Source organism: Aptenodytes patagonicus, chromosome Z (assembly GCF_965638725.1).
Source record: "Aptenodytes patagonicus chromosome Z, bAptPat1.pri.cur, whole genome shotgun sequence".
NCBI classification, from domain to species: Eukaryota; Metazoa; Chordata; class Aves; order Sphenisciformes; family Spheniscidae; genus Aptenodytes; species Aptenodytes patagonicus.
This window is the reverse complement of record NC_134982.1, coordinates 40002902-40030261: the sequence shown is the minus strand read 5'-3', so window position 1 is coordinate 40030261 and position 27360 is coordinate 40002902. Positions and strand designations below refer to the sequence as shown.

The 27360-nt window shown below is 39.7% G+C and overlaps 1 protein-coding gene across 2 annotated transcripts in view; it reads left to right on the top strand.

Moving 5' to 3' along the window:
- The window catches only part of PCSK5 (proprotein convertase subtilisin/kexin type 5), a 267689-nt gene that overhangs the window by 19676 nt on the left and 220653 nt on the right, over nt 1-27360 (top strand). For both annotated transcript variants that reach the window (XM_076361658.1, XM_076361659.1), the window contains exon 2: nt 7404-7508. In XM_076361658.1, the coding sequence (XP_076217773.1) occupies nt 7404-7508 (105 nt within the window). The remainder of the gene's footprint in view (nt 1-7403; nt 7509-27360) is intronic.

Genomic DNA, 27360 nt, shown 5'->3' with positions numbered 1-27360 from the left:
AAGAAGTCCAGAGTGGCATATGTTAATTCAGTAAGGTGATACGTTTTTCTCCACATTTAAACAGAAGGAGAGGGAATGTTAAAGGTAAAGTGGTAAAGTGTTAGCATGTTCCTACCATGTGAAGAGGTACAATCTGATTTATTTCTATGGAAATTGTGATGTTTCTGCTGTCATAGCCATGTGGTTTAACTTATGTGCCTGTTTTGGGGTTTTGTTTATTTTTCATATGCAGGTGGTTCAGAAGGGAATCTCCTTTTCCGGCTGAACTGTCCTGTCCTCCAGACCAAATATTTAACAAACTGAACAAGAACTGTTGATTACAATATAGTTTTTTTTCCATCTAGGAGACAAAAAATGTTTCAGGAAGGAGGCGTGTGTTAAAGACCAAGCCCAATTTATTCAGTGTCACTATTTGGGAACAGCAACACTGCAGACACATCAGTTCCTTTTAAAACAAACCAGAAGAGAAAGAAACATGAGAAAAGCAAAGATATGAACTGGCAAGTTAGGCTATTCCTACCTCGAGCACATACAGAGATGTTTTCACAACTTGGGCTGTCGAATTTCTGTTAGCTAATTGGGCTTAAAATAGAGCTGAGAACTGGGTTACTTGGGCATTTGAGCGTAGCTGGAATTCAGGCTTTCAGAGTAGTCTGGGTTGCGTCTGAGATGACAATCTGTGGTCACACCCACATCACCTTGGTTCTGCTGTTGCTTCAAATTCTTCTAGTTAATTAAGTTTGGGCACATTAAAAGTGCACTTTTTTCCCCCCACCTGGTAGATATTCCTGTAATGTACAGATTCAGAGCCTCTGTAATACAGAGACTAAACATCATTATTTCCATCCTTTAGACTAGTCATCAGAGCAGTATTATCTTGCTATTGCAACTCAAGACAAGACCATAGTGTTCAGTGGTGCTGGTGGTTTTGGCTTTTTTTTTAATGTTTTCTGCCTGTAGTAATCCAAGAAGCTATTTTAACTCATGCAGGGTAGTGTAGGATATCAGCCCAACAGGGGACTAGCAGAGAGCTTAAATATTTGGATAGAGGCCTCTTCTTAAGAGTTGGAATTTTAGGTTTTAGGCTGAGTAAGGTCCAGAGGGCCTGTGCTTCTCTCTCCTAAATATTTTATAAACTGATCTTTGTGAGAGCCCCAAACTGTCCAAAACCGAAAGTGGTCCAATCTTTCACTTCACTGCAGTGTGCCATATGTGGGCAAACCTTGCTAATATTTCTTGTGAATGACACATAGCAGGTGAAATTCCCCATTCTGATGACAAAAAAAGCAATAAAAATGCTTTTGATTTGAGGGTATATTTGGGAGAGAAAGAGCCCCCATCTCGGTCATAGATGGGGGAGCAGCTCTGCAGCTGTCCTCATGGTGGTTGCTCCTCCAGCCTCAGCGTGATGGGGATCTGTCAGTGCTGACCCAACAGTGGGGTTTTGGGCAAGAGAGCTGGAGGTTAGGAAAGTGTGGTCACTACTGCAGTATCTTATGGGGAAAAAACCCACCCCCCAGAAAACTCCAGTACACAATATTGCTGGAATACAAGTTGAGTTCAGGTTCCAGGTCTTGGATGAACATGCCCTTTCCAGACCTGGGTGCTTTAATTTAAGTAGGTCAGTGAACAACTAACAGCTTCTGCAGGGCTTTCTTGCCCCTAAATGCTGAGTTCAGAACCCTGGTTTTAAGATTTTTAATACTTCCTAAGTCTGGAGGAACACAAGAAGGAAAGGGAGCGGCAGTTTTCTGTAGTATCAATGAACCTGTCTTCACCTGTGGATCACGAGGGGCCAACAGGGATCAGAATTAAGGTCTATGGGCTCACCTCCTTCATGTTCGTTACAGAGTGGTGTGTGTCAAAGGAACACAAGCGGTATTGTAACCTGTGTCAACGTTTGGTTCTGTCAAAACACTGTGATACTGGGTTGGCTTCACTGGCATTTAACACAGGGAAGAAAGCTCTGGTAATACCAACACATTCTGTTTCAGACTTTTAGCAGATCTGTGCTTCTTTGGCTCTTATAGTGCTTTATAGAGTTCAGAACCAGATTTGGACCTGATCTGCCTTCCTTTCCCAATCCATTTAGGACCAAAGTCATTAAAGACTGGAGAAACAGGGACCCTAACAATATATCCACCAATTCACCAACTCAACAGCATATTGTTTTCCATTCAGCCCACTGGGAGAAGTGTACTTTGCAGCTAGATGTCTAAAAGATTCTTCTCTTAAAAAAAAGTTTATTTACTAGATAAGAAACTGTTAGGAAGGCATCTCTTGGGTTCCTTCCCGTTAGCTTGAATGACTTCCCTGCTCATGTTCTGCTACATGGAAGTTTCAGTTGTAGTTTCAGGGCTTAGTCGGATTATGTCAGTTTGGTGATCATATATCTATATTTAACAGGCAGCTTTAGCATTTTTATTTCCTTACAGAGTTTATGAGGACACAATGCGGATGTAGATGAATTCATTCAGTAATTATATCCTAAATTTTCTTAATATTGCCTTAGACTATAAAACTACATATGGAAGAAATATTTTCCAAGGACAAGCCTAGAAAGTTTGGCTCTTGTTTCCTATTATCTTTAAAATTCACACATTTTCTCAACTTTAAATAGAAAATAAGACCTAATAAATATAAAGTTAATGTAAATATGTGGATGCTTTGATTTTCTGGGATTCCACTGTGATATTGTAGGATTGTTACTTCCAGGAATTATTTCATCCTTGAGTAAACATAGTATGGTACTGTTAAAATATATGTATATAGCTATTTAAAATGTTCAGTGATGAAGATTACTTCTAAAAAGAGTAAGTCTCCCCTGCCCCCGCCATCCATTCTCCTTGCTTTTGGCCAGGCAATTCCTCAGGAATGTTTCTCTTACTTCTTTTTGAAGAAATTGGGCCCTCCAGGTCAAAAAGGAGATTATAAAGATTTCCAAAAGATAAAACGGTTAAATTGCCATCAGTCTCTAAGGTAGTTAGCTCTGCAGTCTGGTGTTTCTGTCTTTGCATTGCTTTTCCTCTGAGAGTGCCTCTAAGACCTGGTAGTTAAAAGTATAAAAAACAATTTAACAAGAACATCCATAATGATAACTTTTATTGTGCTATATTTCCATGGTTTAACTGTTCTCCAAGTGGTCCAAGGATTTGGAAGGTCTAAGGAAATTCCCATTAAAGGAAAAGAGGGCAATAAAACGTTTAATAACACTGGTGTTACCTTACTGTGAGAGAAACTGGCAGTTAGTGAATATGAATTAAATTCCATTTAAAAGATTTGGGATCCTTTTATTTCATTGACAGTTATGAACTAAAGCTGTAGATCTCACCATTTTAATTAATTATTATTATTAATAATTGTTATTATCTGAAAAATGATGGTGCCTGGAAGACATGGCGTTACAATTACCACACTTAATTCTAAGGTCTTAATTCTGTCTCCTGAGCCCAAGGTCTCAGAGGGAGTACAGCTGTCAAGCATTACAAAGCCTCAGGCTGTCCCCCTTCGGCTGGAAGGTAGAGCATGCAGATTCCTCTGGTCTCTTCTGTGGGTGGCTAGTGCTGCTAAACTGTAGGACCTCCAGGAGTGCAATTAGGACACCTCCTAAATTTGTTTTGGATGCCCTCAGAGGGGTCAACTAGAGTTTATCTTTAGTAAATAAATAAATAAATAAAAATCCTCAAACTAGTGCAAGACAAGACACAGAGAACTGGGTGCTAATGAGATCTGTGTAGCACAAAACAGGGCAGATGTTTATTTTCCCTAAAATATGACCTTGCTATTTATGCAGTTCTGTACAGTGGTAAAATACAGTTACCTGCTTGAGCTGTGTCTTTTCTGTAACGTGTGCACATGTAGACACACACGTGCGTGCGCATGCACACACACAAAGTAGTAGGTTTCAAATTCACTCTGAAGACAGCAAGGTCCATAAAAGGCCTGTAACCTTTGTAGAGTACTTTGGTGTGGTGAACATGCACTTTACTGGTCTCTGAGGACTTAAGGAGCAAGAGTAGCATCACTTTGCAGTAGTTAGCACTTCAACTCTGTTTGAGGCTATTGATGAGTCCCAGAAGTGTCCAGGAAGTGACTGATTACACCCCTTTGTCTCAGGGAAGCATGCCATCACCTGCACTGGTGCTAACCCTGGCACCAAATTTCAATGGTTGATATAAATAATAATAATTTAAAAAGGGCGCAACAGTAGCCTGATGCTAAGGGACATTCAATGTGCCATAGGCTGTTAAACTCAGAATAAACTGTAGTTAATGTAGTCAACAGTGATGCAATAGAATAGAATAGACTATTTCAATTGGAAGGGACCTACAACAGTCATCTAGTCCAACTGCCTGACCAATTCAGGGCTGACCAAAAGTTAAGCATGTTATTAAGAGCATTGTCCAGAAGCCTCTTAAACACTGACAGGCATGGGGCATCGACCACCTCTCTAGGAAGCCTGTTCCAGTGTTTGACCACCCTCTCGGTAAAGAAATGCTTCCTAATGTCCAGTCTAAACCTCCCCTGGTGCAGCTTTGAGCCATTCCCACGCATCCTGTCGCTGGATGCCAGGGAGAAGAGATTAGCACCTCCCTCTCCACTTGCCCTCCTCAGGAAGCTGTAGAGAGCGATGAGGTCAACCCTCAGCCTCCTTTTCTCCAAACTAGACAAACCCAGAGTCCTCAGGTGCTCCTCGTAGGACATGCCTTCTGGCCCTTCCACCAGCTTTGTTGCCCTCCTGTGGACGCTTTCAAGGACCTTCAGATCCTTCTTAAATTGCGGGGCCCAGAGCTGCACACAGTACTCAAGGTGAGGCCGCACAACTCTGAATACAGGGGGATATTCACCTCTTTTGATTGGTGTGTTTGATGCACCCCAGGGTGCGGTTTGCCCTCTTGGCTGCCAGGGCACACTGCTGACTCATATTGAGCCTGCTGCCAACCGGCACCCTGAGATCCCTTTCTGCAGGGCTGCTCTCCAGCCACTCCTTTCCCAGTTCATACTTGTGCTCAGAGTTACTTCATCTTAGGTGCAGTATCTGGCATTTCAACTTGTTAAATTTCATCCCATTAATCATAGCCCAGTGCTCTAATCTATCTAGATCCTTCTGCAAGGCCTCTTGCCCCTCAAGAGAGTCAACAGCACCTCCCAGTTTGGAATCATCAACAGACTTGCTTATGGTGCATTCAACTCCTGCATCCAGATCATTGATAAATATATTGAACAGGACTGGCCCTAGAATTGAACCCTGAGGAACACCGCTGGTGACTGGCCGCCAGCCTGATGTAGCCCCATTCACTACAACCCTTTGAGCCCTGCCGTTCAGCCAGTTCTTCACACAGAGCACCATGAACCCGCTCATCCCACAGTTGGACAATTTGTCCAGAAGGATGCTGTGAGGGACAGTATCAAAAACCTTACTAAAATCCAGAAAAACTATGTCCACCACCTTCCCTTCACCCACTAGGCGGGTAACCTTATCATCGAAGGATATCAAATTCATTAAACAGGACTTTCCCTTTGTGAACCCATGTTGAGTGTGCCTGATGATTGCACTAAATGCCTTTCATTAGTACCCAGTATAATCTTCTCCATAATTTTTCCGTGAACTGAGGTTAGACTAACAGGTCTGTAGTTTCCTGGGTCTTCCCTCACGCCCTTTTTGTAGATTGGAATAACATTGACTAGCTTCCAGTCAGCAGGGACCTCCCCAGAAGGCCCAGGGTCCTGCAGCCCTTTGTGGTGTCTACAAGAAGACTTCCCCATATATGGTTAAGGAGGGTTTATTCATGGGCATGCATGTGGAGATGTGAGACCGGGCTCATCCATGCTACAGAGTTGCACCACTTCAGCTGAAGTTGCCTTTCAAGGAGAAGGCAGCATGAAAATTATTATCACAGTGCTAATATACTTTAATTAGCCTTAGTCAAACTACTTCCTATTTAATTTATGATAAACTAACTCAGTTTAACTGAATGTTTGACTTAAACTAAACATAAGTCACTCTTCCTGAAATGAGATATCAATGGACCAATGGCACAGACTGGGATTAATATCTTAGACCCTGTTGCAGTTTTCCCCATTAGGTGAATTCATTTAAATTGTTGATATTTTCTTTTTTTTTTTTCCAAAAAGTTCTCCCTCATTCCCCTGTGCTGTTTACATCCTTAAATTTTAAGGTAAAATATTCAAGTGCTCCTTGAGAATAAAAACTTTCTATTAATATTTCTTCTTAGTCTACTTTGATATTTTCTCAAGATTTTTGTTTTCTAATATTCTAAGAGCATATTCTTGGAGTTTTTCAATGGCTTATCTCCAGTTCTTTCTGAACCTTTACTGCTGAACTCCCAAGTTTCCTACGTGTGTATTCTTATAGATGCAAATTCAGAATACTGTTTTTTTTAATATTAGAGTTTTCAAGTGTTGTTCCATCCTCTCTGGTGATTTCATTCAGATTTATTTGCAAAACCAAGCCTGTTTTCTGAGGTCAGTTTGAGTTTCAACTTGAAATGACAGTAAGCTCAATTGTCCCATTTTTGCTCATCATTAAGGAACTTTTAACTAAATTATTTAGTGTCTTACAAGATTTGCAGTGCAATAGAAGGTCAAATTCCAAATGAGTTGGAGAGACATTCTCCCTAAAGACAAGGAGGCTGAATGTTTGTTTATAGGTGCGTGAAACTAAAGTTTCAAGTTATGAATGTTTAGATATTAATGACTCTGGAAAGGAAAATTTCTTTGTCAAATTGTGAAGGCTGTCTAGTTTAATATTTATATTGCTACTGTGTACTGATGGGATGAATAAGAAGTAATTTTATTGTACCATTGTGAAATTTGCAATGTTGCATGAATTGATTTTATACTTTGAGCTAGTCATTATCCTATGAAGTTACCATTTCCATCTTTCTTTCTTCTACTTCTTTCTCATCCACATTGGCAGAATGAGAAGCCTATTCCTGTTGTGAATGTCCTTTTTATAATTTAATTATATAAATAACCGAATCTAGTGCATTTTAAAGTACATTTCCTTAAGCAAACTAGATGGAATGCTTTTTAATAACCATATAGCCATTTGATGATTTTTATACTTGCCATTTGAAGACAGTTTGGATATAGATTGGTATAGAATTACTTAAAGTACTGCATATAAATTAAACATTAAAAAGGTAGATACAGCCAGACTAAGCAGCTCAATTATAATCTTTGGTTATGCATTTACTGCCTCAAGGACACTCCATCCATTTCATATCATATGTCCTTCTTTTGAAAGATGATCAGTGGGTTCAAGTAACATTTCAGCACACAGGATATTGCATAATTTATAGACTTTTAGAAATGAAAAACAGAAAACTGGTTTTCATGAATTAAATCTCCCTCTCTCTTTTTCTTCTCTCCCCTTACAGATTGGAACACTGAAGGATTACTACCACTTCTACCATAGTAAAACAATTAAAAGGTCTGTTCTTTCAAGTAGAGGTACCCACAGCTTCATTTCAATGGAACCAAAGGTAAGAAAATCCACCTATGTGGATGAGGCAAAAGCCTTTGCATTTTTTATATGAAATATCATACCAGAGGACATTCACCTGAATAGCATATAGCATTACAAGAACTGACACACTATCTGTTCGCTAAGGTTCTGCTTCCCATTAAAACGAAGTGAAGACAATACCATTCTATTAAGTATGTGCTATTCTTGGAACATAAGGTCCAACAGTATTCATGGAAGAGTACGGGAATTTTGTTAATGCACTAATCACTGTGCTGTGCTTCTCTGCAAAACCACATGTGTAACATTCCTGTCTGCAGATCTTCCTCTGTAAATCAACCAGCTTTCAGAATGAAGATGAGCAAAGTGGGATGGCATGATGTTCAGAGAAAAGTTTCTCTTGCTTTTTTCTGGTCTTTTTCTGGACGTGGTGTATGAGGGATTAAAATAAGAATGCTCTTTTCTGTGGTCCTTTTGGCAGTTCCTACTGATCTTAATTTTAAGATCTGTTTGAAAAATGGTGTCATATCTTTGGAGTATATACTGTATATAGGTAACTGTCCAGATAATTTAATTACTGATTTATAGTTAAGTATAATATTGTCTTGTATCTGTACCTGAGACACATTTTTGTTTTAATCCTTTAATTTCAGTGGTTACTAGCTTCATCACTGACTGTAGAATTGGATTTCCTCTGGTTTTCTTTTAGAAAGGAAGTTTGGAGAAGATCCCATTAGCTTTTTTATGCTGTTCATGCAAACCACTCTTGCCAACAAACCCCCAAGTCCCTGGTGTTTTCAGTGGTGATAAGAGTCAAGCTTTTTTTAAGTCCTTGGATGATGACTGTTGTCTGTGAAAGTTTTGTCAGGTTTTACTTGACAAATAATTTATGAGAAGTAAAAGTTATCAGTAAAAGACAGTTTGAATACTGTAGATGTACAGTGTACAAGTTGAGCATCATACAGGAATACTTCTGTCATCTGGAAAGCCATATTTAGGGCTGAAGTTCCTCTTGAGGATGGAACAAGACTAGGGAAGTACACACAAAGCGTGTTCACCCCTTTGTTGATAGGGCTGAACTGCTTAACCCTTTAAGAGCACCAGCAGCTCTGCTGAGCAGCATATTTTGGGGATTAGTATGAAAATGATCAGGGCCCAAATCTCTGTTCCCACGAGTGCTGAGACCCACTATTCAAACAACAAGCACTGCACTTAGAATAGGCGATACTGCAAAACGAAGGGAAAGTGTTCACATCTGTGTCAGTCCACATGTGCACAGAGGTGGAGTGATTTAAACACAAATGCACATGTTCACATGCACATACCACCATAAACTTTGGTGTTACACCCAGATACTCCTTCTGCACCTCTGACAGCAAGCCCAGACTACTTTGGCCAGAATCATGAGAGACTCTAACGCAGAGCACAGCAGAAAATCAGAGCCATCATTTATTTTCCAGCACTTTCCATGTTATGCGCCATTTAGGTCTTGTCCCCAGTCTGTGCTGCTGCTGGTTCAGAATTTCTGAATTTCTGAATCATTGTTAAATATCAATTTAATATTGAGAAGCTCTAGTGAGGGTTGTGCAAGGTACTCAACCATGTTAATGATTCTGTACCCAAAGAGAAGCTGACAGTCTAACACCTAGACCTGGCAAAAGTGTTTGTGATTGACTTTGTGACTACTCCACTGAACCTGGGCTTGGGAATTCTTGTGTGGCTGCAGACATGTCAATATACAGACATGTATTTGTAGAAAAAAAGCCAGTTTGTCCTCAGTGTGTATAACATTTAATGATTATTAAAGCAGACTGAAAATTTAATTGTATTATATAAGCTGGACCTTTTAAAACCAAAAGATTTAATCTCAAATAAGGCACATTGCATGGCTGTGAGAATTTTAAAGGACCAGTACTATATGCTATTATATTTATGAGTGTGACTGTATCTAATGCCAATATTTGCAGCAGATTAGATGGCATGTGTATTTGTGAACAAAGGAACACTGAGGTTTGTTTACTTTTCAAATCATTTAATGGTAGTTTAGTTAATGCTTGAAATCCTCTCCGTGCAACATGCACACGCAATTAGCTTGATCTGTGCTTGGTTCAGGTGTGGATCACTAGTTTGCCCCTTTATGAAATTTTAAATGATGAAATTTTTATTGAGTGGTAATTCATTGTGTAAATAACCTGCATATAATGGAAGAACCATTATGAAATCTGGTATTTCTAAACTACTTGTGTGGATAGTGTTTGATTTCACTGTGTGAATGCACAGGGAAAGATTTGTAGGTAATATAAAATCTTGCTATTGTGGGTTTCAATTAATGAATTGCTTTGAAGATCTTTGGCTTGATTTTTTCTTCTGGAAAAGCCTCTTGACACTGTTATAAACAATATGGATAGATCCAACAGGGAACATAAACTGAAGACGTGGATTATACATTTTGACAATTTTCTCAGCATTAACCAAACATTACTCTATTTAGATGAAAAGATCAAGGATATGCGGTGTAACACAATTTTGTTCATTGTCATCCACATCCTTGCCTAGCAATACTATGTGTTGTCATTTAGAGATGAAATGGATTAAGTAGTTTTAGGAAGAGTTGCCCAAATGAGGCTTTATATCCCTAACATAGATTGTCATGTAGGAAATTTGAAACATAGCTTTATCCACTGCATGTTTTCTAGGCTTGTGTATAGTTACGTGGTGTTTCCTATATGTTGATAGAAAAACAAAGAAGTGAGAGAAGTTTGTGGATTCAAAGCAGACATTAGTACTATGCATCAAAGCTAAGCGTTGAATGAAATCTATTACAAAGGTTTCCGGTCTCTCCAGCTGATGTGCTGCTTGTGGTTGGCCTTTGGCAGGGGTCAATGAAAGCACCATACCATGAATCGAGAGCCTTTTTTAGCTCCATAGAGTTTGCTCAGCAAAGTTATTCTCGTGATGCTGCAATGCATGAAACAATGGAAACAGGAGCGAAAAGGAAGTGGGAAGATGGACAGAATCAGTCCATAGCTGAAAGGTATCATGAAACTCTAATTCAACTATTAAATAATTGAGTTTATTGCTGGTAGGCCCTCTACTGAAATCAGACTATTACAGCACTTCCAGGGGTGGGAATAAAGAGCTGTGGTGCACCTCTGGGTTTGCTGCAGTGGTGAAATAAAGAGTCACAAAGTCGAAAAAAATTGCAAAGAATGATTGCAACCTCAGTCTGTAAGTTAGACTCTACATCAAAACAAAGCATAGGGAAAATCAGGTGGAGCTCTTCTATCACTGAAGAGATAGCAGTTCAAATGAAATGTCAGAGTTGAAGCGCCCACGCATGACAATAATACATAGAAGTTAAATGGACAGTATAAATAAGAAAGCTGTCTTTTTATACTGAACTATTACATGAGATGAAGAGTTTGTAGTGAATGGCTATGGTAATGAAATTTGTGACTCATATGGTGAAAAATATTCCACAGAATCAAGTAGCATAAATGGCAAAGCAATAATCCTAGAGCACAATTCTTAAGGTAATAAAAGGCAGCTTCAAGATTGACAATATATTCAAATTGATGTACATATGAACTAAAGTTTGTTCCATTTTGCTTATGAGGTCCCCAGTGCTTTGCATTATAATGGAGATCTGAAAAACACGTGGCCCACAGCAATGCTCAAAAATGTAATAAAGTGTCACATTTACTAATGGGGAAAACATTTTACAGCATTAGTGTTCGTTTATCAATCTCATTTAAGATGACATCTCATCTTTTTTAAATTTTAATTAATTTCAGGTAGGTTTATTTGGGGTTTGAACTCCTGGTTGATGGGTCAGGTTCACTCATCTTTTAGAAATGGGGAGATTTCCAGTCTCACTTCTACTGGAATAAGAAGTAAAGCTACCTAATTTCAGCAAGATACCCTGCTTGACCAGGATTTTGCAGAAGTATCATCCCTTTGTCACCTCTGCTCCAGGATCAGAATAGCTGGGGAAACATTACTGCAGACTTTTACTTTTTACCCAGCCTCACCTAACCACACACGGAGCAGATTTGTATGACCTGGTGATACAAAAAAAATGTAAGTACTGTGTGTGTGATTCTTACCTTTGCCATAACAAGCTGAACAGAACTGGTGGTAGCAGCATGTAAAATGCTGGCAAGCATATCTTTGATGAGACGACACCAAATGATATGGGCTGTCTTCAGAGGATAGGAAAGTAATGCCAGAATCCTGTCCTTATTACTGATAGGACATTGTGGATGTTCATGAGAGGGCAGAGAGGAGCAGAACTATAGCAGCCACAAGTAAATGTTTCATCATGTTGCTATGTAGTCATATTGCTAAATAATATCCTGGGTTGATATGGGAGACAGCTGTCTAAAGAGTAGGGGAAAAGATGGATTTCACCACAAGGTGATGGTCTTGCTTTCGCAAGGAGTATGCCACTACCTGTGGAGCATGCCTTTGGGAAACATACATTGGATCACTGGATCAGACTGTTCATGGCAAATAGAAAGGAGGGTTAAAATTTTCAGTACTAAGAAGATCATCATCAAGTTGTGTTTTCCAATTATTTATGAATTTAAATGTTACAAGATTGCAGTATGAGGTTGAGTAAGGAGAAAATAAAGCTTTGAACAATTTGGATTTAATGTAGGGGACTCAAAATTCAGCAGGGATGAAGAATGTTATTACAGTACTAAAACTCCAGGCTTTTAAAAGCCAGCATCGTGGACTTAGAGCTTAGAGAAATTCAGATGAGAATGTTGTTATGGGTAAGGTTGTGTTTCATATTGGCAATACTAAGTGTTAAGTTGTTAAACCTCATTAGTGAACAAAAAGATTTTGTTAGCCAAATAGAATAACACAACAGTTAAACAGTGGGACCAGGTGAGTTACTGATGTCTGCCTGGGTAGCCATAATCTGTACAGGCACTCAGAGGACAAAGAATACTACTCTACTTGGTTGCAAAATAATAGGTACTGTCATGCTGTTTTCCATGTTCAGAGGTTGACTGGAGGTTTAAGTTAGTTATTAAGTAATGCAATATTTACCACTGTGGACCCTTTATTTAATTGCCTCAAAAAGCTTTTACATGAGCAATCCTTTCATCTTTAGCTTAGTCAAAATCAAGAATCAGTCTAGCTATTTCCAAGGAGCCTGTTGCTGGGTGAGTTAGAACATGAACTGAATCACAATGTGTGAGAGGGCATAGCAACATGTCCCTTTAGCACCTGCCTCCTGAGTATTAAAAAGTTTCATGTAAACATGAGCAAATAGTCCTACAACTTGGATCTTTTTTCAGGGCTTTTTGAGATATAAAGTTGCTGTTCACTGACAAAGAACTGCATTAGATCCTGTTGTAATTAATGTTGTTCTAACCGCTCGTTGTGTTGTTGTAAAGTTTGCACAAGGTGGTTGGTATTTTGTTTGCTTAATGGTGATTGAAATCTGTACTTATAGGGGTGCGTGGTATATTAGTTTTAGCTTAAACCACATTCTTCATCAGCAAAAATCCCTGGGAAGTCTGTGTTAGTTCAGCAGGAATCAAGAATAATTTTACCATGCTGAGGCTGCATCAGACTTATTTTCATTTGTGACCCAGTATGGACTAGGCTGCAGTTCACAATATACCTAGACCTAGAGGAAAACCACAGTGATAAACCCCAGTGAGCAATAATGGAGTGAAATTGCAGCTGCATTTTGTAGTAGGTTTCTCCCTTGTCTGCACCAACCCAATACCTGAAACACTTGAGAAGGTAGGGTGAAATATCTAATGGTTCTGAGGAATAGCAACCTAAAATTTGGTGTTCCTTTTGGGCACATGGAACAATGTTTGGTCTGTGGATGCTACAAAACTAGCTCAAAGCTGAGCCTTGGGTGACTGTAACCTAAAGATGAAAGGCTTAATCCAGAGCATGTTCATACAGTATCACGTGAATATACATGGCCTTCCCCTTGTACTGTACTGGTCACATCCAGTGCTCCTGTAACAGGAGATAATGGTTCTTCAGTCAGCAAATTTTGTCATATAAAGGTAATTTCATATATCTACAATAGGTAGAAATATTTAATGAAGTTAATTGTAAAACTAACGGGACTGAAGTTTATTTGTGAGGAATAAAAGCTTTGTTAATGTCTAATTCTATTTCTATATTCATGAGATAGCTGACTTTTCTATTAGTACTTAAAGAAACCCTCAATAAATAACCACTGAAGCTTCCTAGTGGAATTGCCTTTTGATGTTTTCTACTAAAAGCAGAAAAATGGCCAGTAGGAATTCAGTGTAATATAACTTTAGGAAAGAAAAATGTCCACTGTTGGGGAATATGGAAGTGTTTCTTGAAATTAATTATTATGTTTGATTACCTACACTTATATTTCCATTTCATCATGATTATGCCAGTTGTTAGCACCTGCCTCAAAGGGTTTTTGTCCCCTTGATATCGCTAATTGCATGTGCATTAAAAAGATAGATATTAGATTTCAGAACATTCCAATTTTCTGGTTGCCAAGTTATTTTACAGAACTCCTTGGCAATGACAATCTCACTGTTAACTTTTGGGCAAGAATTGGAGATTAGTCAAGAGGTTTTAACTGGCTCACTTCCTAATTAGTGTAGAAAATGGTTTGAGGAATGAAAAAGACATTATTCAGCAGGATTGCATTCTCTTGCTATTTTCATATCATTATTTTCTTAAGCTGGTAATGAGATGGGCAGGGAAATTGAAAGACCACAGGATGGCAAGGAGTTGAGTCAAGATTTTGACCAGTTGTATGCTGTGAAGAACTTCAGTGCCCTACCCTTTTTATCAGGTTATCAAGAAGCCCGGTGTCAGACCAGCTGTCAAATATCCCATTCCAGCACTCAACAGTTTATAGGGATTGCGGTAGAGCTGCTATTATGGTCTCTGGACTTCATGGTCAATGCGAAAGATGTTGGCTGGCTCTAAAGAGGCAGGCAAGGACTCAGCCATCTCCCAGAGAAGTAGCTAAAATCTTCTGAGACAAGAATATTCAAAATTAGGCAGATCACGTCAGTCCCTTGAGTTTGGTGCATTTGGAGCCTTCTGGTTTTGGAGAGGCAAAAGCAAAAGACCCTACATCTACGCAATGGCCTGAGGTTTTGCAAGTGACTCACTCTATCAAGGAAGAAAAAAAAAAACCCAAGAATTCTGAATTTTGCAGAGCAACATGTGTCTTGAACATAGTAAGTCTTAAAAGACTTCAAAAAATTAGCTCAACTGTAGCTGGATTTTAGCTTAGAGCTGTTTAAGAACATGGGGAATTTTTCTTTTGAGAAATCGTGTTCTTTGACGTCTCTGCACTTGGTGAATTAGGGGCTCGTGGCAATGGGACTCCTTGGCTTTTGCATCATAGTAGGTGTTCTGCTGTTAAAAAACATTCTCTTTCCAGTAAACATGTCGAGCAGAGGTTTGGATCAGTGGCAATATTTGTGACTGTAGTCTAGATTTTGTTACAGAAATTTTTTTAGGAACCTTCAAAAATACATAGAAATGTTCTTTAGGAGTGATGGAGAGGAAAACTCCCTTCAGGGGCTACTTTTGCTGCATAGGGAACAAATATTTCTGAAAGTGAATGTTATACAGTGCTACAGTCACAATTTAAGATTTAAGATTCAAAATGTAACATACCTCTTAAATTTCTTGAATTTGAGGACAAATTAGGGAAAAGAGTTTTGTACATGTTTTCCCTTCACTGTCACTAGTGGCAGCTCAACAAAAAACTGTATTTAGGTATCTTAAAGCTTAAATCTAACCTGTTCATATGTGATAGTCGTCACAATTTTCTTGTGCAGACAGATCTTTACTGGAGCTGCAATGCTAATCCCAGCAATGGATAAATTCAGAAAAACGTCTTACTAGACCTAACTGCAAATTTAACATTTGTCATCTTACTTTAGAAAATAAAAGTACTTGGGTAAAGATAATTAGTTGTGAATACTTGTTTTGGTTCCTACCTTATATTCCTTAGGTATTAGAACATTTCAGGATATCATAATTGCAAAGTTGACTGTAGATTGATGAAATAACAAAAACAAGGAGGAAAAAACCTCTGTCCATCCATTGCTTCATCAGAGGACACTTCAACATCACAACCATGGAGGTAAAGGTTGGAGAAATTATTTGGGCAGCATGCACTCCAGTTATGGTGTAGCATGGTATGGGAGTCTTCAGCTGGCAATTGATTTGAGCAGGGACTGGTAGAGGTGCCAGCCACTTTTGCTGAGAGTGTAAAAGGTATATGCGGCATGCTGTGTAGCTAACTTAATTAGGCATCATTAAGTTAATCTTGTGTACCTTGAGTTATCTAAATGCTTTCTAAAATCTATCCATTCTGGGATAAGATTTTCTCAGCAGCTCTCTCAAAATTTCTAAACATGTGGCTGTTGCTTTCTTGCTTAATGGCACATCTGCCTGGTTGGCTTTCCCTATGCAAGCTGGGAGTGCTCATCCTCATTCAAAGTGAGACCGTTAATGAGGGGCATACAATGCATATGCAGCCAGATCACACAGGCTTGTGCAGCTTTATTTTGCAAGTGCAAATGCTATGTTAAAAAAAAAAAGGAAAATCCATTTGCAGCCTAAAAAGGAAACGGGTGTTACATTCCTTTCACAATTCAGGAACTGCTAAAGGATTTTTCTCAGCCTTAACGATGACAAAAGCACTTCAGGTAAATCTATGTGTGGGAAATTTAAACCCGTAAGATGACTATTTCATCATAGCAGTTATAAACATGTAAAAGCAGAGGGTTATAAGGGAAACTGCTTGGTGATCCTTAGTCCAGGGATGCTAGTAGGTGTTAATAACATTTGAGTTTCTTTACGGTTCCAGTAAAGCAATACATGCTCGTGTGATTTTTAGCAGCAAAGTGGGTTTATAGGTAAAAAATGATAGGGCGACTAAATGTTTAAAAATAGTAAGGAGAATTAGTCCTTTCATTGCTAATCTGTGTTCTAAGAGCTTGCCAGGGAAGATAGCAGCTCTGACAGCTGCAATGGTCTCGTGTTATACTAAGTGTGCTTTTACTGTCGTTAGAGACAGTTTGCATTGCTAGTGGCAGAGAGAGAGCAAATTGCTGGCTTGGCTACTGGGCTATAAAATTGCAGGATATCAGAAAGAGTCAGAAGAGGAGGAAGTGGAGAGATCCTAGTTTTGAACCAGGGAAGGATGCACCATTCTGGAAGAAGCTGATCCTGCAGGGCCAAATGCCAGGATATCAGGGGGGAGAGAGAGAGAGAGATTGAAAGAAAACACATTTTGGAAAGGAGCATCTCAGAGCAGACTGTCTAGGAATGTGACAGAACAGCTTCTACACACCATTTCCTGAGGGGATCCAGCTTCATCCGATACTGATGATATTGGTTATAGTGCAGGATATTCATAGAAAAATGGATTAAAGGTGTGTGGGTGTGTGTGTCCCCCACCCCCGCCTTGCATTTGGAAAACTTTCTGGCAGCAATGTATGTTCCTGATGTAACGCATCAACATTTTTATGCATCTGTCTGCCTACTTCTGACAGGCAAGACAATCATGTTTAATTCTAGTGGTTGTTATCTCAGCCAGCTATTCTAAATGATGAACAGCAAGAAATCATGATACACGTAGATAATTTGTCATATCTAGCATTATTAACGGGTAATTAAAGGCAGGGACAGGGAGCTGGAAAGATATCCCTCCCGAAAACAAAGCAAAAGAGTCTCCCCCCTGCCCAGCTTTTCGTGTGTAACAACCTCCTTTCTTTTAGGATCATTTCAAAAAGTCAATGTCACTGGAAAGCTGCTCATTTTCCTTGGCTGATCTGTTTCACTCTAGCAGATCCTCACCATCCTGCGAGCTGCAAATTTTAACGGCTCAGAGGAGGTGCCAAGCAGCTATGCCCTGTTCACAGCTGTGCTGCTTGAATGTGTGTGGCCTTCATCACACAACTTCGTTCCTTCATGCTTCTGCCTCCCTACCTGTGAAATGGGGACAATGCTGACAGTTGAATAAAAACTTCTGCAAATGGCAAATGCACAGCAAGTACTATGTATTTTATTCTGTCGAAGTGTATTTCTCTTGGTGTCACACAGAGCATTTTATGAATACAAACAACATTTTAGGAAAATAAAACACTCTTCCTAAATCCTTTCCATATAATCCACTTAAAGCAGTCATATCCATTGGTGTGTTGACAGTTGCTTACATAAACTGTCTTTAACCTAGATTGTTGTTTCACATTTTTTCCCCTTTTTTGACGGGGAGTAAATGCTGTCAGTTCCATTGACAGTGAAGTCCTAAATAAATATAAAGGCCAGAATATCAGTTTATCTTTGTTTTTGTAAAGGATCCAAATTAAAAATGTCTTTTTAAGTATGTTTACCAAACTCAGAGTCAATCCACTGTTTCATCAGTAGCTGTTATAACAACTTTGTGTGACCATATAATAAAACTAGAATTTCTGAATTCTAAACAGTTTTCTGTTTTCCAGGGTGTTCCTAAGAAACTGTTTCTCCAAAATACAGTTGCCAATACACTCATAGTCTGTAAGACCAAAAGGAAACATTGTGGTCATGCAGTCAAACCATGTTTGACCAGATGTCATATGGCTCACCAGAACTAATTTCTACTTGAAGCAGAGCATAGCTTTTAGAAATCTTCCAATTTTAATTAAAACACTGCCAGCAATGGAGAGTTTCCAGAAGTTTTTAAGATGTTCTATTTTTGCTTCATCTGATGTTCTGCTTTATCTGAGGTTCAACTTTATCTAGCTTCAACTTCTAGCCATTTCACATAGCTATAACTGTCTGTGAGTTTGAAGAATACTGCTCTATAGCAGTTTGATGACCTGCATATGTGTTTGGACACTGTGACCTAAATGCCTATAAACTTCCCTTTCCTCAGCTAGGAACACCTCCTAGAAACACTTCCTTGTGGATCTGTTTTTCTCTTCTTTTCATCATTTTTGGGCTTCTTTCCTGGGTTCCTTGCTGTGTCAACATGCTTCCCTTGCCTTAGATGCAGGAAGCGAGCAGTGAGATTTGCAATCCTGCCCAGTGCAGATATATGGTAAACTTGCTTGTCATTTTATGAGCCCAAATACACTTTGATGAGGTAGTCTGAAGAAGGCATTTAGGTACATTAATACTGTCACCTTTGTGAGAGACTGAGATTTCTCACCATCTCTTTTGACTTTCACACTGTCCTGGCAAATAGTGGAAATGCAGTCAGGTGGTTTTAAGCTGTTGTATGATAATAATACATGTGTTGTTAATCTGCCAGAGACCAGTTTTGTCTTTCAGTCCCTCCTATCAGCAGGTAAAGGAACTGGACAGATGATTAGAGATATAGTAATAGTACTAATAGGAAAGTTTATGAAAGCCGTTACAGGTTTTGAAAGTCCTGCAATGTCTTCCCTGGCAAGAGCAGACATCTTCTGTAGCACATCCCAGATTATATCAAACAAAGCTTATGTTTGTATACTTCAGAAGATACATGTTTGCACATTTGAAGATTGTCTTGGTCAGAAGAAAAAAGGTTTTATCAGTACAGAGAGTATTCATAGCCTGTAATCATATAAAGAATCACGTTTATATTAGGCCATTTTAAAATCCTTTTATCCCAACAGACGACAAAGCAGAAATAGCTCATAAAGATTGCTATCGAATGGCATAAACATAGATAACAGAAATTTTGGCAAGACTGTAGAGACCACACTGCAACCTCATATAAGTGTGCTGATTGGAGACCAAAAAGCTTTAGTATATGCAATTGAAAAGTCTATCCCATAAATGATAGCCATAGAAATAATGCTCTTTATTTTCTTTTTCTCAATTTATAATATGATGATTGTTGTGAATTATGAACACAGAGAAATGAATCCATAACTAAGTGACTGTTCTTGGCACATTTCTAATGTCAGAATGTGCACAGGGACCATCCGGGAGTTGCAAAGCTGAGATGTTGCCCTTGTTTCAGGCAGGGCTTTAAAATAAATAAAAGCAGTAACCAGCAGGTTCATTAATCATCACTCCAGCTTTTATGTGGTCTGACTTGCAGAAATCGAGAGATACCGCCTTGTTGGAAGCACTGTCAGCAATTCATGAGGTGTGGGAATAGTACTTCAGTTGAAAAAACATTTACTTTTCTTCAGCCTACTGAATGTAGGAAAAGAAACTTCAGTCCTTTTTCATTTGCCTGGGGGGTTGGACTGCAATGTTTCCTCAGGCTGGCTGTGTGTGTCTTTCACAGGTAGCTCTTTGCAGATTATTTTAGATGGTGATGATGATGATGTTTAGTAGCTGCAGCAATTAATATTTTAATAGCAGCAAACTTCACTGACAACTGCAAGACTGGAGTTCAGGACAGAAAGAGATATGCTGGAGCTTGGGTCACAGGCTGAGGAAAAGAGAGATTAAGCCAGCAATGACTTAAAAGGACACAGGATGTTTCCCTTTTCTGTTTTTGTTTGGGGTTTGGTTTTGTGGGGTTTTTTTTCACTAGAGCTTGTACCAGAGGAGACAATGCTGATGATTCTCCTCTCTTGATTTGAAGTGATAGGTCAGAGACAAATATGCTGGCCATGAAAGAAATAGGAGGATGTATCAAGTTGTGCTACAAGGGCATCTGAAATGCCAAAGAAGTACTGAATGGGTGGTGTAAAATATGCCACTGATACTTTCATAAAGAGCAAACCCCGATTATTTTTAATATTTCAAAACTCTAAAACTAAAGTTTGATATAATGGCTCAATTCTGAATTTTAAATACCTACTTCTAAGTATATGATATTAACAGGGTAGGTTTGGAAAAAAAAAAAAATTGATCCTTTTCTTATGATTGGGGATATACTAAACAGTAGCGATACAGACACAATCAAAAAAACCCAAATGGGATCAACTTTTCCTGTGGTTTAAAGCACTCTGATCAGAAAAGTGCTTGATTTGATATTTAGTATATGCTTCGTGACTGAATTTTTCCATGGTGGATTTATGTCAAAGATTTCCTTGTTGGCAAAGCATCGTTAAGCAAAAGTGCTGGAAATAAATACACTGAGTAGTAGGTGAGAGTTTCTTCCTTTCTAGAGAGCAACAATATTGTATGAGGACAGTTTCAAGGGGGTTTTGGTTGGTGAAGACACTACTCAGGAGAAGTATTTGCTTTGGCAAGACCATTATACCACTGTTGGATATTATATATCACTTAATTATGGAATACTTTTACTGTCTCACCAATTCTCAGTGGATTTGCTGAACTGCTGTGGATATCTATAGCAATAGAAGACATGGCAAACCCTTGACTGAATCAATACTTTTGGAATTTCACTGGTATTTTTGACACTTGAATTTGACCTCATGGGAGAGATTTGTCTTCATAAGAAGTCATTTAGTAAACGAGTTAAGACCATCTTAAATTAGCACGTGCAGATGTCTGAAGGACTTAAATCATTTATGACAAGAGTTGTAGGACTAGCCTAAGGAAAGAAAAAAAATCCGTCAGAAATTTCTACAGGTTTTTTTAACATATACCATCATTGCTACAGTAATATAAATATAAAACCCAAGATATTTCAACTGCCAGATGTTAGACTCCAAAGCTAATTAAGTTTAGAGAACTTAAAGTTTTATCCCCTAGTGGATACTGGATTTAGCATCAGCCTTTCAGTTTATTAAGAAGATGCAATTTTAGGCCTAAGTTAGATGGAGTTTGCGTGCAGAGTGATATTAATACTAATTCTCATGGTGTATTGAAATTCTAGACGATTATACTGTCCCAAGACTAGATATACTAATGTTGTATGTAATGGCGTAAGCAAAGCTTTAGGTGCTGTACCAAGCAGACCTATCAATTAGAGGTCTTTTTTTAAATTGGGTTGCCTTGTAGCTCTTGAGTTGTTACGAGGTGAGTTGTATGACCTGTGGCTACAAATGATAAAGTACCTTGTATAAACGTAAGAGTTGCTTTTAAGCTGGTGCAGCAAAGATTTTTTCCTTACTTTTCCAAAGCTGAGTTAGTTTAGAAACCGAACCAGAGCATCTGAGCTGGTCAGGGCACTTCAGATCTGACTAAGGGAAAAATCCCCAGCTGCCTGAGACACGCTTTGCCTACGACAGCTGAGGCTGGTGCTGCTGGAAGCCACCAGGCAGGAGCCCAGGCTCCTTGGAACTTGTTCTCAGCTCTGCCGCAAAGCTGCTGTGTGATTTTCATCCTGTAATTTTGAACTGCTCTGTGGTCTGCTGTGGTACAGTGTGCAAGAGGGGAGGTTGGGCAGAGGCCATGGCCACGTTCACTCAGCAGTTGCTACAGTCACACCTATAAATAGAAAACCTACCGAGACTTCCCCAAGGAAAGAAAATGTGGGTCTTTTTGCCTTTCATTGTTCCCTGCTTTTCCGGTGGGACATGAGTCCTGGCCAACAGCAGACACGCTGAGCTTCTCCAGAATTTCAGTGTGATGCTTGTCCTTCCTAGCGGCTCTGGCCCACTAATAAACTGCCTTGGGACAGAGACCATCTGTCTCATCTCCACCACTAGCCGGGCTGTGCCCTTTTCTCTTTCCAACTTATTCCCCTACAGTCTTGCTCCTAAAGCAGAAGGAAGACTTTGCTGCCATGCACAGTTGTAGGCTGATACATATTGATATTTGTGACGAGCTCTGAGCTCTGGGAGTAGGAAGGGTGCAGAGGAAAGGCAAAGGGTGTTTCAGATCTGTTAAAATGCACAGCTGTGGATCATTGTACCTCATGGATGTGGAAGTATGGCTATAGTGCTGTAATGAATTACTTGTACATAGCAAAGTAGGTGGAAACCACTTAATTTGTATCAAGACTGACTGGCTTTTCTGTGGCTATGAGATGGAAAAATGTGCGTTGAATTTCAGCTTTGTTCCACAGGTGAGACTGCGGTAGCCTGCCCTGCTGTTGTGCAAGTTGTGTTTCTTTGGGCTTAAGTGGTAATTTCAAGCATTCTCTGCTGCCTTCTTTCCTCCTCTGCTTTTCTTTTCTCTCCCCAGCCTGTCCTAACATCTGTTTCTTTTTTTATCTTGCTTTTTTCAGAATGTGTAGCATAATTATAACAACTGCTTTGATTGTGGATTGTCATTGACCATTGCTGAAGAAGCACTTTGTCAATCAGCAAGAATGCATCACTTAGTGCTGCTGGATTCATTGACTTTTTATCCAACTTTTAGACCCTTACAGTTTGTGAAATGGTATCTGCAATAATTTTCCATGCTCTTGACCCATGTCAACAGCTACTTTACCCAACTGTCTTCATCTATTTTTATGCTGCAAACTGGTTGCTGCTACTGTGAGTCAGGGAATACTGATAGGTTAGGAAAATAGCCTGGTGTTTAATTATAATTTAAAAAAACCCACAAAATTCTTCTTAAGCTGAATAGTCCAACTTTAGGGGGTCTCACTTTTGTGACTCTGCACATGGACAACAGGAGGTGTACCAACAGTCTTAGTCACCCCTCCTGCATTCCTGAGTAATGGCTTGGGTCTCAGTTGTTCAGTAACCAGGATATGGCCCTTGGATATTGGTATATCCTTCTATGCACTTTAATCCTAAATTTATTGACTTTCTGTTTTCATTACAATGTGAAACGCAAAAAGAGAGTGCTTTCAAATGATATGCTTAAGTAGAGCTTGTGTCACAGAAAATTTCATGATGGGACAACTAAGGTACATACTGGTTTTGTTAGAATCATAGAATCATAGAATGGTTTGGGTTGGAAGGGAACTTAAAGATCATCTAGTTCCGACCCCCCTGCCATGGCCCGGGATACTTTGACTAGATCAGGTTGCTCAAAGCCTCATCCAACCTGGCCTTGAACACTTCCAGGGAGGGGGCATCCACAACTTCTGTGGGTAACCTGTTCCAGTGTCTCACCACCCTTACAGTAAAGAATTTCTTCCTAATATCTAATCTAAATCTACCCTCTTTCAGTTTAAAACCATTGCCCCTTGTCCTATCACTACGCTCCCTGATAAAGTGTCCCTCCCCACCTTTCCTCTAGGCCCCCTTTAAGTACTGGGAGACTGCAACAAGATCTCCCCAGAGCCTTCTCTTCTCTAGGCTAAACAACCCCAAGTCTCTCGGCCTGTCCTCATATGGGAGGTGCTCCAGCCCCCTGATCATCTTCGTGGCCCTCCTCTGGACCCGCTCCAACAGATCCATGTCTTTCTTATGTTGGGGGCCCCAGGACTGAACACAGTACTCCAGGTGGGGTCTCACGAGAGCAAAGTAGAGGGGGAGAATGACCTTCTTTGACCTGTTAGCGACACTTCTTTTGATGCAGCCCAGGATACGGTTGGCTTTCTGGGCTGCAAGCACACGTTACCAGCTCATATTCAGTTTTGCATCCACCAGTACCCCCAAGTCCTTCTCCTCTGGGCTGCTCTTAATCCACTCATCGCTCAGCCTGTATCCATGTTTGAGATTGCCCCGACCCAGGTGCAGGACCTTACACTTGGCCTTGTTGATCTTCATGTGGTTCACATGGGCCCACCTCTCTAGCCTGTCAAGGCCCCTCTGGAGGGCATCTCTTCCCTCTAGAGTAGGAACTGTAAGAACAGTTTTTCTTCTGTTGCCTGTTCTGGGCCTAGCACAGTCTCACATTCTGTCTCTGAAAGTGCCAGCTTCACTCCTGTTCTTTTCCAGCTGGGTCTATCAGAACTCACGTGCATGTGAGCATTGAGGGTCTTTAGGCAAGTGAAGAATGAGGTGTGACAGATGCGGCATGAGACCATCCACACAGGGAGGGAGGATGCTCTCCCAGAGCAATTCCTCAGTAGACAAGCTCCAAGTAAAAGTGCTGCAATGGTGGTGTCGCAGTTTAACCCCAGCCGGCAACTCAGCACCACACAGCCGCTCACTCATTCCCCCCAGTGGGATGGGGGAGAGAATTGGAAGGGTAAAAGTGAGAAAAGTCGTGCGTTGAGATAAAGACAGTTTAAAAGGTAAAGCAAGAGCCATGCACGCAAGCAAATCAAAACAAGGAATTCATTCACTCCTTCCCATGGGCAGGCAGGTGTTCAGCCATCTCCAGGAAAGCAGGGCTCCATCACGCGTAACGGTTACTTGGGAAGACAAACGCCATCACTCTGAACGTACCCCCCTTCCTTCTTCTTCTTCAGCTTTATATGGTGAGCATGACGTCATATGGTGTGGAATATCCCTTTGGTCAGTTGGGGTCAGCTGTCCCAGCTGTGCCCCCTCCCAGTTTCTTGTGCACCCCCAGCCTACTCACTGGTTGGGTGGTGTGAGAAGCAGAAAAGGCCTTGACTCTGTGTCAGCACTGCTCAGCAGTAACGAAAACATCCCTGTGTTACCAACAGTTTTCAGCACAAATCCAAAACATAGCCCCATACCAGCTACTATGAAGAAAATTAACTCTACCCTAGCCAAAACCAGCACAGCTGTTCAGTGCCAGCTTTCCACATGATGAGTGTTGCCCCTTTTGCTCATCCTTCCTGGCTCTATACAGATTCACTGCTTGCTTGGCAATACTTTCCACATCCCCTATCTGAGTTTTCTCTCTCTTTTTCTCTTTAATCTATAGTGTTCCTGTGGCACCTACTTTCTTGTTATCTGGGCAGAAATTTCTAATTGCTTCTTACAGGCATAGGACAGATTGAGGTGAATGATGGCAGTACAAGGGATAAAGCCACGGTTACATTTGGGAGTGGCACCTTCAGCAACTCTTCACAGACTGAAGACCCACACCTTCATGTTTAATTCTGCAACATAAAAATCATAGATTCTGGTATGAAATGCATAACCTACTTCAGAGTTAGGGTGTTTTTTTCCCCCATGCGTGCTTTCCTCAAAATGTAACTTCTTTATAGTAATGGCATTTTCACATACTGGGCTTGACACATTTTTAATCAATTTGAAAATATTTATTCAAGCAGACCCTCTCATGATATATTTCAAAAAGTACTGTTTCACAAGACTGTCTAGTGTTTGTATGTTAAAAATCACACTACTTTAATAAATTGGTGGATTATTTTTTTCAGCATGTTAATTTTTCTTCAATTTTTCAAACTTTTTTTTTTCCACAATTTATTACACTGGAGGAGGTCTTACTGCAGCATACTTACATGGGGCTCCTTTCCCAAGAATTCTATTGAATCCATGAGAGTGAAAATGGTAGAAAGTAGTTTTGTTTCACACAGAGATAACATTTCATTATAATTTTTACCACTTAAAGAGAATAAAAGAGTGGTATGCTTGAATTAGCTCAGAGCAGCTTTTATGCCAAAGCACTGTTCCATGCAGGTCTGTGAAGAGCTGCATCATGCACAGAACAACCCTGTGAGTGCTGAAGTGAGGAGACTGGAAATGATGATTTTTTTAAAATAGTTTGGTCTCCAATCTGGCTTGGCTTTGATTTCTAGGCATTCAGGAAATGGAACTTTCAAAGCTGAAGTTGATGGGAAAATGTACACTGTTCCCCCTCAGTAAGTGTGACTTTATGGAAATGTTAAAATGCACCTCATTGTTTGCATAGAGTCTCCTTTTGGTAAGAAACGGGAATCTGTATAATCAATTACTCCAGAGATTTTCCTTCAAAGCCTTTGGGTTAGAAAGTGTGGACACTTTTTAAAAGAAAATATTTTTATACAAATGAGCTCTTTTCATACAGAATCAAACAAATCCAAGATATACCAGGCATTTGACAATGACATGTGGATGAATACCCATAAAATACTCAAAGGAAATATATGTCAGAATACTAAAATAGCTGCTGAGTCTTGAGCTTGTGTTCATTAATATAACCTAGTGATTGTGCAATTTAACTTAAACTGAAGACTACTGGCAAGTTTTTCTGTTCACTTATCAGAGAAGAACCAAAAACCCTATGGTTCAATGGAGTAAGCTATTCTATTTATATAGCAATGATATTTTCTGTAAACTAAATTTTATGCACTGACTTCTCAGATGAGAAAATTGTCTTCCTGTGATGTTTTTAATTATATTCTAGATGGCTGTATCAGTACATTCTCAGAATAAAAACAATTAGTAAGCAGATCTCAACATAAAGTGCTTGCTAAAAATCTTCCAGACAAGGCTATAATCAGGACTGTGATCAGGCATGTTGTGATGTTTTAGGTTACTCTGTCTAGCATCCTGCACCATCTCCCTCATAGCTGTGCACAGTCACTGACTGGGACTGGTCATTTTGACTTTCCTCCTTCACTGATGTGGATATCTGTAATGCTCAAAGTGAGTCCTAATGTTTTACACCAGCTTTGTCTAGTTTGGAGAAAAGGAGGCTGAGGGTCGACCTCATTGCTCTCTACGGTTTCCTGAGGAGGGCAAGTGGAGAGGGAGGTGCTGATGTCTTCTCCCTGGTAGCCAGTGATAGTACACGTGGGAATGGTTCAAAGATGCGTCAGGGGAGGTTTAGTCTGGACATTAGGAAGCATTTCTTTACCAAGAGGGTGGTCAAACACTGGAACAGGCTCCTTAGAGAGGTGGTTGATGCCCCATGCCTTGTCAGTGTTTAAGAGGTATTTGGACAATGTCCTTAATAACATGCTTAACTTTTGGTCAGCCCTGAATTGGTCAGGCAGTTGGACTAGATGACTGTTGTAGGTCCCTTTCAACTGAAATATTCTATTCTATTCTATTCTATTCTATTCTATTCTATTCTATTCTATTCTATTCTATTCCATCATTAGAGAGCTTCCTGCACTATCTTCCCATATGCATACTCAGGCAAACATGCCATTTACCCACCTCTGTATTTGTATGAAATCAAATGGCTATTTTCCTTATTGTAATTTTATGCATACGTAAAATTGTCATTAGATTTTATGGGAAGACAAGAAGTTATGTTTCTTTTTCTGGCTTTGGGTC